At 47.8% G+C, this 13017-nt stretch overlaps 1 protein-coding gene across 1 annotated transcript in view; it reads right to left on the reverse strand.

Annotated features, from left to right (window-relative positions):
- Nucleotides 1-1691: 1691 nt before the first annotated feature.
- Nucleotides 1692-13017, reverse strand: part of psmd1 (proteasome 26S subunit, non-ATPase 1) — a 47938-nt gene continuing 36612 nt past the window's right edge. The window contains exons 18-25 of the mRNA XM_063012487.1: nt 10968-11084; nt 8728-8830; nt 6909-7078; nt 6008-6100; nt 5817-5909; nt 4387-4596; nt 2071-2232; nt 1692-1855 (exon numbers count right to left, since the gene is read on the reverse strand). Of these exons, the coding sequence (XP_062868557.1) occupies nt 2086-2232; nt 4387-4596; nt 5817-5909; nt 6008-6100; nt 6909-7078; nt 8728-8830; nt 10968-11084 (933 nt within the window). The 3' untranslated portion in view covers nt 1692-1855; nt 2071-2085. The remainder of the gene's footprint in view (nt 1856-2070; nt 2233-4386; nt 4597-5816; nt 5910-6007; nt 6101-6908; nt 7079-8727; nt 8831-10967; nt 11085-13017) is intronic.

Below are 13017 nucleotides of genomic sequence, written 5' to 3' on the forward strand. Positions count from 1 at the left end.
GAACCCTGTGGGATGCCATATTGCACCCTTTCAGAAATGAACCATCAGTCTCAGACATGCTGTTCTTTAATGACCGGACGCTCACACTGCACCGGTTTGGACGTGCAGACTCGATAATAATACCTTGGAAAATTTCCTCGGAAAGAAAAAGAAGCCGAGTGGTTTACGGCGTCGCGCTCGGATAAAGAGAAAAGCTTTAAATGTCAGAACCGTTCGCCGAGCGTTCCAACGCGAGGAAGTCGTAAAGAATCAAAAGGGGAAGTGAGGTTGAGAATTTACACCCGTTTTCCACAGGCAGAGGAATCGCAGGGACCCACCCAGAGTGCAAAGACATGCGGGAAATCGGTGCTGCACCATCGGTCGCTTCCTTTTATGGGAAGCCGTACGGAGCGGTGAAGGTTAAATGTTTGTGTGACACGGGGACGCGTCCTCCAACGTTCCCTCAAGATGGATCATATGAAAATCATGTGGATCTGTTTTGAGGACTCAGGATCTGATGTAAACACACTAGAACCTGCTTTTATTTGGGTCTCGGTGCTAAAGAACCAATGGGCCAGGTTCATTTCCAGTTACAGCAGGGGTGTCAAACTGGTTTTTCCATCTATACAGCCACGAATGTACAGGTTACTGGGGGACCCGGCTTCAAATAATAGCCGACAGGTCACGGCAATGAATATAAAACTGCATTTATTCTAGTATATTTTCAGAATTGAATATCTGTCATATTTACACACACACACGTACAGTACAACAAAATTCTTTGGGGTCAGGAATAGACAGGGTTGAGGGGCCTCACTCAAGGGCCCAGCAGTGTTACGAGTGGAGAAGCAAGAAGTGTGGTGGTTGTGTTCAAGTTCAACCGTGCTGGAAAACCTTGGTGGCCAGGTCTTCTGATCCAGCATCAGTGTGTGACCTTGGTGAAGGATGAGGGTGGTATCAGTACTCGTGGTTTTGGAATGGGATGTACAACAGGCTTATGATCAGGTGTCCACATATTTTTGGCCATATAGTGTAAGCGAGATTATGATGTATGACTATAAAATGATTGAGTGACCCACTAACTGAATGATTCACTGATTAATTGACTCACTGAATGATCTGCTGATTGACTCACTGAATGATTCACTGATTACATGACTCACTGACTGAATCAATGATTCACTGACTGGGTGACTGACTGAATTACTCACTGAAGCTTATGGTCCACATATTTTTGGCCATATAGTATAAGCAAGATTATGATGTGTGACTATAAACTGATCAAGTGACCCACTGACTGAATCAATGATTTACTGACTGCATGACTCACTAAGTGACTCACCGATTGAATCAATGATTTACTGAGTGACTCACTGACTGAATCAATTATTTACTGAGTGACTCACTGACTGAATCAATGATTTACTGACTGCATGACTCACTAAGTGACTCACCAATTGAATCAATGATTTACTGACTGAAGCTTATGATCAGGTGTCCACATATTTTTGGCCATATAGTGTAAGCGAGACTATGATGTGTGACTATAAACTGATTGAGTGACCCACTAACTGAATGATTCACTGATTAAGTGGCTCACTGATTATGTGACTCACTGACTGAAGCTTATGATCAGGTGTCCACATACTTTTGGCCATACTATGTAAGCGAGACTATAATGTGACTCCACATAAAGAATCATCCACACCAGGTTCAGGTCCGACAGAACTCTTTTATTAGAATGACAGAACAGTGGTGTAAAACATTCACCGTTGGACTCCGGGGTCATGAGGTGGAGGAGCGTATAAAATAAAGCAGATCAGGCGGAGGAGAGGACTCGGGAGAGGTGCATGCTGGGATATAATGGAGTTCCCACCTGTGGAAAGAAAGAGAAGTCAGTTCATATGTCATGTAGAACTTCAGGACGACTGAGAGACTCTCAGATATCAGGCTGGTTCTGGAGAGGAGAACTACGTGTTTACATTTTATATTCACTCCGCTCGCGCCGTTAGCCAGTCAGCTTCTCCGAACGCTCGCGGCGTCTGATCGTAGCGGTTCCTCGGCGATATAAAAAACACCAGAGTATTTTACCTTCAGGGACGATCTTCACTCATCGATGTACTCGAAGGGCTCGGGGGGCTCGGGTTCCTGCTCCTCCTCTTCTATTTTGGGTCCGTGTGCCGACACCGGCTCCACCAGCTCCTCCTCCTCCTCGCTGGTGTCCTTCAGGATGATGATGCCACCCGTGTGGAGCTGAAGAGGGCGAGATGGTATCAGTGTACAGAGAGCCGAGATCTAAACCCCGAGACCCCCGCGCTGATCTGAGAGAAGAACCGGCCTCATCGTATCCTCACCCCACCTCCACCTCCACCCTCCGCTGAACCAGCTCTGCCATCCTCAGACGTGTCATCAAAGAGAAATGAAGCTCTCGACACCTAATGGATCCGGCTCCTCACGTCCCATTACGCCGTGTATAATACCCGCCGCCGTCCTGCTGCATCTCAGACTCTCCAACTGAATCACTCACTGATTCACTGAGTCACTTACTGAATCACTGAGTCACTTATTGACTGAATCACTGATTTACTGACTGACTCAATGACTGAATTACTGACTCACTGTCTGAATCACTGACCCACTGACCGAATCACTGACCCACTGACTAAATCGATGATTTACTGACTGAAAGACTTACTGATTAAGTGACTCACTAACTGAATCACTGACTCACTGTCTCAACTACTGACTCACTGACCGAATCACTGACCCACTGACTAAATCGATGATTTACTGACTGAATGACTCACTGATTGACTCACTAATCTACTGACTGAACGACTCATTGACTGAGTGACTCACTGACCGAATTAATGATTTACTGACTGAATGACTCACTGATTGAGTGACTCCTTGACTGAATCACTGATTTACTGACAGACTCACTGACTGAATCACTGACCCACTGACTAAATCGATGATTTGCTGACTGAATTACTCACTGATTAAGTGACTCACTGATCTACTGACTGAACGACTCATTGACTGAGTGACTCACTGACTGAATCACTGACCCACTGACTAAATCAATGATTTGCTGACTGAATTACTCACTGATTAAGTGACTCACTGATCTACTGACTGAACGACTCATTGACCGAGTGACTCACTGACCAAATCACTGACCCACTGACTGAATTAATGATTTACTGACTGAAAGACTTACTGATTAAGTGACTCACTAACTGAATCACTGACTCACTGTCTCAACTACTGACTCACTGACCGAATCACTGACCCACTGACTAAATCGATGATTTACTGACTGAATGACTCACTGATTGAGTGACTCATTGACTGAATCACTGACTCACTGTCTGAATCACTGACCCACTGACTAAATCAATGATTTGCTGACTGAATTACTCAGTGATTAAGTGACTCACTGATCTACTGACTGAACGACTCATTGACTGAGTGACTCACTGACCGAATTAATGATTTACTGACTGAATGACTCACTGATTGAATCACTGAATTACTGGCCGAGTGACTCACTGATCGAGCGTTTAGACATAGCCAATTCCATATGTCGAGTCCTTTTGGAAAATAAAATGGAACTGAAGTGGAGGCAGGGTTTATCAGTCGGGCGCTCGGATGGAGCAGCGGTGTAAAGCACTAGCCTATCAGCACTGAGATCACAAGCTCTCGAGTTCCAATCCTGGTCAGAGGTCTGAACAGGCATCATGCCTGAGGGAGGGCTGGCACAGTGGTGGTGAAGATCCGGCTGATGGATTCACACCGGTCGGCACAGAGAGAAACAGAGCGGCGATTAAACAGTAAACTAACTGATGGGATTTCAAACGCTAGACCACCACTGAAGAGAGCTTCTGAAATGAAGAATCAGATCGGCGGGGCGCTCGGCCGACACCGCCGGCCGTGACCGAGGTCAGACAGGGTCTCTCCTCCCTCCTCGTCCTCCACACGAGGGAGAGACACGGCTCTCGGCGGGGGTGAGGGGTGCAGCACGGTGATGAACTCCTCTAGTGTCACTACTTAATAACGTTATATACACTAACACGCATTCCTCCAGCCAGACATTATCTGTGAAAACAATCAGAGATCAGAAGGTTCGGGAACGTCGGCGCGGAGCGACGCGAGCGGGCTAAATCTCTGGCGTGTTTATTTGGAGCCATTAGCGCGGTGTCGTTCTGTTGAGAAGATCTGGAGCGAGCGGATCTCTTTATTTACGGTGGAAAACGATCAAATATTTACAACAGGCGCGAGTCCAAGGTTCAGCCAGCAGCTCTGCTGAGAGTCACTGATGCTTCAGTGTGTGTGTGTGTGTGTGTGTGTGTGTGTGTGTGTGTGTGTGTGTGTGTGTGTGTGTGTGTGTGTTTGAACACTCACTGGTTTGAACGGCTGATAGCGGCAGTTCTCGGGCATGTTGAGCACCCGGAGCTGAGCTGGCATCACCCGGGCTGGATTCTCCAACATCTGGAAGTTGGGTTCCTGCTCCTTCTTCTTCTCCTTCTCCTTTTCTTTCTCCTTTTCTTTCTCCTTTTCTTTCTCCTTCTCCTTCTCCTCCTCCTTCTTTTCCTTCTCGGCCTCCTGCGTCTCCTGGATCGAACAGACCAGCAGAGAACAAAGCTGACCACAAACGCAAGCAAAACCCACGATTTTAGACACGGTCTGACAGTTCTGGTGTGGTGGAGCTTTCCAGTGCTGCACAGAGCCCTGATCTCAGGCCAGGACTTAAGCTTTTAATGGTTTTACCAAGAAAATAATGTTTAAAAATGATTTATTTGCATTTCTTAGTTTCTTGGGACTAAACCAACAATAAACAATGAATATTTGTTTACTAGTGCACACAGTATTGTTTAAATGAGCCTCTAACAAACAGCTGAGATGATCACTAGCTTCTAGTTGGCATTTCTTAAAACTACAGTATCATCTAGCAATACTTTTGAGTCTAACACACCAATCAACCAATCAGCAGATACGACCCAAACAAAATGATTTAAGCCCTATAAAAGATGATAGACGCACTTTGTAGTTCTACAATTACTGACTGTAGTCCATCTGTTTCTCTACATGCTTTGTTAGCCCCCTTTCATGCTGTTCTTCAATGGTCAGGACCCCCACAGGACCCCCACAGAGCAGGTATTATTTAGGTGGTGGATGATTCTCAGCACTGCAGTGACACTGACATGGTGGTGGTGTGTTAGTGTGTGTTGTGCTGGTATGAGTGGATCAGACACAGCGGCGCTGCTGGAGTTTTATAACACCTCACTGTCACTGCTGGACTGAGAATAGTCCGCCAACCCAAAAATTCAGCCGACAGCGCCCCGTGGGCAGCGTCCTGTGACCACTGATGAAGGGCTAGAAGATGAGCGACTCAAACAGCAGCAATAGATGAGCGATCGTCTCTGACTTTACATCTACAAGGTGGACCGACTAGGTAGGAGCGTCTAATAGAGTGGACAGTGAGTGGACACGGTGTTTAAAATCTCCAGCAGCGCTGCTGTGTCTGATCCACTCATACCAGCACAACACACACTAACACACCTCCTAAATAATACCTGCTCGGTGGGGGTCCTGACCATTGAAGAACAGGGTGAAACCAGGCTTAATAAAAGTACGCAGAGGAACGGATGGACTACAGTCAGTAATTGTAGAACTACAAAGTGCTTCTATATGGTAAGTGGAGCTGATAAAATAGACAGTGAGTGTAGAAACAAGGAGGTGGTTTTAATGTTATGGCTGATCGGTGTATTTCTTTCTGATCAGCGTTCCCAAAAACGCTACCAGAGGACTTAGAGCAGAAGCTGAATACCCACCACTTCCATCTTCTCCTCCTCCTTCTCCTTCTTCTCCTTCTCCTTCTCCTTCTTCTTAGCTTTGGCAGTGATGGAGAGAACAGCAGTGGAAACCTGGCGGGGCGAGTAAATAAAGAAGTGGAACGAATGATAAAAGCTGAACTATCAGAGATCAGTAGAACCGGAGCTGATGGGGTTCATAAGCGACGTACCTTCTCCTTCTCTTTCTCCTTGGGCACCTCCAGAGCTGGAGGGTACGCAAAGGTGGAGGGTTTACAGTTGGACCTGTACTGAACCTTGGGCATCTGGGGAAACAGAAGAGAAGAATCTGGTTGCTCATGATGAATCAAGTTCCAGCCCCATTATTGTCACAGTCGGGCCCTTGAGCATGGCTCCTAACAGTAAGCATGAGGCACAATTGTAATAACACGCTGTTACTGATTCGGTCGTGTGGTCTAATTAAAGGGTCAGGTGTAGCCTAGCTGTTAAGGTACTGGACTAGTAATCAGAAGGTCGCTGGTTCAAGCCTCACCACTCCCAGGTTGCCACTGTTGGGCCCTTGAGCAAGGCCCTTAACCCTCAATTGCTTGGACGGTATGCTGTCACAGTACTGGATAAAAGCATCCGCTAAGTGGAGAGGGGCGTGTGGTGATGCGCTCTCGGATCAGATCGAGGCTTGTGCAAGTGGCAGCAGATTCACAATCAGGGATTCGGAAATGACTAAATCGGGAGATAAAGGGAAGGAAATCCAGGGAGAAACAAACTGGACAGAAAGACGTAAATATGTGGACGCGGCTGAAGGGTTTGATTTACACAGATCTGAGTTCTTATACTGTCATATTCTCATACTAAAATATTAATAATATTAAATAAAAACGTGGTGATCTTGAGATGTAAGAGTTTCCCCGGCGACCCTGCGAGACCTCGAGCTCTCCAGATACGAAGCTCTACATAAACACGTGATTTATTTCTGAGCCTCGGGCGGAGCATCCATACTTCACTGGAGCTATGAATGTAAATATTCCAGGTATAAACAAGCTGAGCAGGATTTACACGCCTGCTCCTGCGGGGGCGGCAGACACGACACCCAGGGACACGGGCTCAGACGTTCACCTTCAGGTCCTTGTTGAGGCCGATGATGGCCGTGGGCGTGAAGGCCAGGGACAGGAAGTGAGAGAGCGGGAACCAGAACCAGAACTGGGTGAAGACCAGCAGACCCACGATGGACGGCATGTGCGTGTGTCCGGTCCGGGACTGCAGGGAGATGGAGACGTTACGTCCACCTACGGAGACACGGAGATGAGAGACAAGTACAATTATTTAATATACAGCAGTACCTTGTAACTCAACGTCCCCTAAACTCAACCCTTAAACTCTGAATCTGCATCAGTGTGGAATAAGGTGCAGATCCAGGGTTACAGCTCCACGTGTATCTGTGTTTATCTGGATTCTCCTCCCTGTTTCACTTTTAAACTTGTGTTACAGCTCCAGCTTCTGAGAAATGGTGAGAATCAGAATCAGCTTCTCCCAGAGTCTAAAACGCTTCTGGTTGAAAATAAAGCTTAACGTGGTTTAATGTAGTAAAAGAAGGAGACAGGAGCACTAAACTTCTCTTCATTATTACTGCTCATAAGTTCCTCCACTAATCACATTCCTCACTCGCTGTTTTACTACAATAAGTCACACTGAGTTTTGTGTCACTTCTCATGTGAATGCGCCGGTGCTGAAGGGAATACGGTATTCCAACATCGAGCATCTCCAGCATTAAGAAGCGTCAGGAAACAATAAAGAAGTAAAACTAAAGTGCAGCTTTTATTGTATTTTTATTGATGTGTAACTGTTAGTAATTGTATTTCAGTGTGTTTATATTATATTTGTGTTATTTTCAGTGTTTAAGTGTCAAAAACAACCTCATTATTTTACATGAGACTAAAATATCTGCAGCTCCACGGGACCATGGACGCATTAACAGGTTCCCCAAACATCCTTATGGGAAAAATACCTCGAAACTCAACGTCTTTAAAACTCAAGTTTCTGCTAGGGCGGGATGACCGGACTATGTAGCTGGGGTCTTCAAACGCTGTGTAAGGACCCTGATTGGCGGATAGAGACACCTGTGCAGAACGCATGGGGGAAAAGGGTTCCGCTATAGGATATAAGCAATATATCCACCTCAACCGCAATCAGGGATCGTCCAGCAGCGGAGGACAGACCGAGTACGCTAAATTGGGAGAGAATGCAGAAATAAAATTGGACGAGTGATCCTAAAATTCCCAGTTGGATCTTTAATCCTAATTAACCAGCAGGAAATGTAAGATTTTATGGCCGCTCGGGATCAAAGCGTGACCCGAACAAAAGCACTCCTGCTGATGGGTCGGTGGCTGTAAATACTTCAGGACTTTATTAGAACAATAAAGCGGCGCTATCAGGGCGGAGAGGGGCGGGACGTTTCCTGCGTGCGCCTGGATACCGAGTTTTACCCTTAATGAGGCTGGATACGAAGACCGAGGTCGAGTCTCAGGGTGGAGATAAGAGAGAGACGTACTTTCCTTATCTGAGGACCTCAAAAACGAAGGAGGACACGAGGGAAGGAAAGAGGCGTGGATCCACGTTCGATCCTGATTATGAAGAATCACCGCGGTCGGAACGTTTCGTTTCGTTCAGAAAGATAAAAAAAACAAAACGTCGGAAGGTTTGAGGTCGCCCGTCAGAAATCAAAGCGGACGAGACAATAGTGCGGGTCCGACTGGTGGCTGTGGATCCTTTAGGTTTCCTGTGTGGAACAATTGAAGGTTAGGACGTGCTGATTTACGAGCGTCCTCGTGGAGAACAATTGTTCGTCGCACGGAGCGAAAGTTCAGACCACAGATCGGAGAGGTCTGGTCCGTGATCTTCTCCGAGGAGAGGAGGACACGAGGCTGTGGATACTGACCTGCATCCAGGATGCCCTGAGCCAGGATGGCACCGAATTTGGCCATGACGTCATCGTGCTTATCGTTGATGACTTTGGCGTACAGCTGCCTGAACTGGTTCACCTACAACACCGACAGAAACACCAGTTAATCCCAGCAATTCCAGTAAACAGTGGAAGCCTAGTGGTTAAGGTACTGGACTAGTAATTGAAAAGTCACTGGCAATCTAGCAGTGGTGGGACTTGAACCAGCGACCTTTCCATTACTAGTCCAGTACCTTAACCACTAGGCTCTGACGTCTAATTCTAAAGCCAGTGTCCCTTTATTTATGCTTTTTATTTATCCAAAATTATGAACTGAACATGATTTGAGCAAGAGTTTTAAGGGCCTTGCTCAGGGGCCCAACAGTGGCAACTTGGCAGTGGTGGGGTTTGAACTGGAAACCTTCTGATTACTAGTCCAGTACCTTAACCACTGCCCTAAAACACTTGAGGTCAGGCACCCATGCATTTAACAATCAACTGTGACTGAACAGAAATTGAGTGATTGGGGGTTAAGGGCCTTGCTCAGGGGCCCAACAGTGGCAATCTGGCAGTGGTGAGACTTGAACCAGCGACCTTTCCATTACTAGTCCAGTATCTTAACCACTAGGCTCTGACTTCCCTATAACGTCTCATTCTAAAGCCAGTGTCCCTTTATTTATGCTTTTTATTTGTCAAAAATTATGACTGAACATAATTTGAGGGCCTTGTTTAAGGGCCCAACAGCGGTTCAAGCCCCACCACCTCCAAGTTGCCACTATTGGGCCCCTGAACAAGGCCCTTAACCCTCAATCACTCAAAGTGTATGGGTGCCTGACCTCACAAGTGTTTTGGGCAGTGGTTAAGGTACTGGACTAGTAATCGAAAGGTCGCTGGTTCAAGCCCCGATATTGCCAGGTTGCCACTGTTGGGCCCCTGAGCAAGGCCCTTAACCCTCAATTGCTCAAATCAGTCATAGTTGTGGATAAATAAAAAGCATACATGGAGGAACACTGGCTTTAGAATGAGATGTTGTAGGGCAGCTGAACGGTCACTGGTTCAAGCCCCACCACTGTTGGGCCCTTGAGCAAGGCCCTTAACCTCCAACAGCTTGGACCGTACACTGTCACAGTACTGTAAGTCGCTTTGGATAAAAGCGTCCACCAAATATAAATGTAAATAAAAGCTCCAGCACAGTTGACATCAGAGCTCCTCGAGCTTGAAGTTCCGCCCCTACGTGAGGTCTCCTGAGATACAGACGGGCACAAATTCCATCACACAGAAACATTCCGAAATACTGTGGGTTCCATAAAACGCTGGGTTAGGTTATATTAGGTGTCCACAAACTTCCAGCAGCTCCTGGAAACTTGGCTCCAGCTGCTCCGAACGACCGGTCGGCACAAATCACGGCGGATTGGATCCTTTTAAACGTATTTAACGCTCCATCAATTTCCAGCCGTGGATTTAATGCCACTGTGATCGTTTATCACCGCTGGAAAAATTGGACCCTGGAGCACGATAATGTCAAAATTAACGCGACTAACGAGGTCAGACTTCGTCTAATTCCAGTGCTACGTTCCAAAGGTCACTTGGTGGCTGGAGCTCATGTCTAATAGCTGCTGCCACGCCCACCCCGATCGAGGAGAGTCGCTTCTTTTCATCGGCCAAGGTTGGGGCCTCACTTCTATTTATTTGGTACCAAAAGTTCCAGAACTTTGTGCAGTAAGGAAATGGTCCCTATTAATCTCGGTTCATCCCAATGAGCTCCATGATCTCCACTACATGGCCAAAAGTATTTGGTCCATTTTATCCAAAGCGCCTTACAGCATACAATCTAAGCTATTGAGGATTAAGGGTCTTGCTGAAGGGCCCAACAGTGGCAACCTGGCAGTAGTGGGGCTTGAACCGGCAACCTTCTGATTACTGGACCAGCACCTTAACTACTAGGCTACAGCTGCCCATTTAAAAACGAACAGTGTTAAAGGAGTCTGTGTGTGGGAATTTGTCCCCGTTCGGTCATTTGTATGGCTGGGCTGGGAACCGATTGATCAGTTGATGTTCCGGTTCATCCCAGAGCTGTTGAGTGCGGCTGAGGTCTGAGTGCAGGGAAGTTTAGGGCCTTCCCTAAACTGTTGCAGCAAAGCTGGAAGAATGCCAGCCCATACGGTGTGTGTATCAGAGTACAGACTGGTTTGAACGGTGTGTATCGTTCATATTGGTGAGCGTGGTGGTGTTCTCACCTTGGGGCAGGTGACCTCGGTCTGCTGGACCATGATGAGGGCCGAGGCGATGAGCGCCCCCTGCCTCACGTAGTTCACAGGGTCGTTGGTCATGGGCTCCAGCAGGTTTATGGCTTCCTGTTGACACACATTCACAAGAATTTTAGACGTTTTACGATGAAAAACGAACAGAGAAACTTCATTATGATTATAATCCGTTCACATTTCGGCCTTTTTATTCATTAAAACGACCCGAGAGACAGAAAGTCATCGGACCTCGTGACTTTATTTTTGCAGTCTGTGTTGTAGATTTGATTCTGAATGGATGAAATGACCATGTGTACCATCGAGTTCCGCTCAATCACCCATAATGATGGTCGCTCGGGTGGCGCAGCAGTAGGAACACACGCTATAATCGTATCGAGTCTCAGCTTTGCCATCCGGCTGGGCCGAGCGGCCACATGAACGCCGATTGGCCCGTTGTTCATATAGAGGTGGGATATTAAGCCGGATAGGGTCTCTGCAAGCAACCTCTGCTGGCTGATTGATGCCGCCTGCACAGAGGCGGGGGAGAGAGTGCGGATCAGGGTGTGTCTCTCCATACACAAGACTGATCCGCATTGCACTCGCCTAGTGTGCATCAGAGGAGGTGCAGGTTCTTATGATGGACCCTGATGTAGGAACACTGGGGTAGGAACCCTGGTTTAGGATCTGGTGTAGGATCCCTGGTGTAGGATCCCTGGGGTAGGAACACTGGTGTAGGAACCCTGGTGTAGGATCTGGTGTAGGATCTGGTGTAGGAACCCTGGTGTAGGAACCCTGGTGTAGGAACCCTGGTGTAGGATCTGGTGTAGGATCTGGTGTAGGAACCCTGGTGTAGGATCTGGTGTAGGAACCCTGGTGTAGGATCTGGTGTAGGAACCCTGGTGTAGGATCTGGTGTAGGAACCCTGGTGTAGGAACCCTGGTGTAGGATCTGGTGTAGGATCCCTGGGGTAGGAACACTGGGGTAGGATCTAGTGTAGGAGCTAATGTAGAAACCCTGGTGTAGGAACCCTGGTGTAGGATCTGGTGTAGGAACCCTGGTGTAGGATCTGGTGTAGGAACCCTGGTGTAGGAACCCTGGTGTAGGACATCTGGTGTAGGAACCCTGGTGTAGGATCTGGTGTAGGAACCCTGGTGTAGGAACCCTGGTGTAGGATCTGGTGTAGGAACCCTGGTTTAGGATCTGGTGTAGGAACCCTGGTGTAGGAACCCTGGTGTAGGAACCCTGGTGTAGGAACCCTGGTTTAGGATCTGGTGTAGGAACCCTGGTGTAGGATCTGGTGTAGGAACCCTGGTGTAGACCCTGGTGTAGGAACCCTGGTGTAGGAACCCTGGTGTAGGAACCCTGGTGTAGGATCTGGTGTAGGAACCCTGGTGTAGGATCTGGTTTAGGATCTGGTGTAGGAACCCTGGTGTAGGAACCCTGGTGTAGGAACCCTGGTGTAGGAACCCTGGTTTAGGATCTGGTTTAGGATCTGGTGTAGGAACCCTGGTGTAGGAACCCTGGTGTAGGATCTGGTGTAGGAACCCTGGTGTAGGAACCCTGGTTTAGGATCTGGTTTAGGATCTGGTGTAGGAACCCTGGTGTAGGAACCCTGGTGTAGGATCTGGTGTAGGAACCCTGGTGTAGGAACCCTGGTTTAGGATCTGGTTTAGGAACCATGGTGTAGAAACCCTGGTGTAGGAACCCTGGTGTAGGATCTGGTGTAGGAACCCTGGTGTAGGAACCCTGGTGTAGGAACCCTAGTGTAGGATCTGGTGTAGGAACCCTGGTGTAGGAACCCTGGTTTAGGAACCCTGGTTTAGGATCCCTGGGGTAGGAACACTGGGGTAGGATCTGGTGTAGGAACCCTGGTGTGGGAACCCTGGTGTGGGAACCCTGGTGTAGGATCTGGTGTAGGAACCCTGGTGTAGGAACCCTGGTGTAGGATCTGGTGTAGGATCTGGTGTAGGAACCCTGGTGTAGGAACCCTGATGTAGGAACCCTGGTGTAGGATCTGGTGTAGGAACCCTGGTGTAGGATCTGG

This window comes from Trichomycterus rosablanca, chromosome 17 (genome assembly GCF_030014385.1).
Source record: "Trichomycterus rosablanca isolate fTriRos1 chromosome 17, fTriRos1.hap1, whole genome shotgun sequence".
Taxonomy (NCBI): domain Eukaryota; kingdom Metazoa; phylum Chordata; class Actinopteri; order Siluriformes; family Trichomycteridae; genus Trichomycterus; species Trichomycterus rosablanca.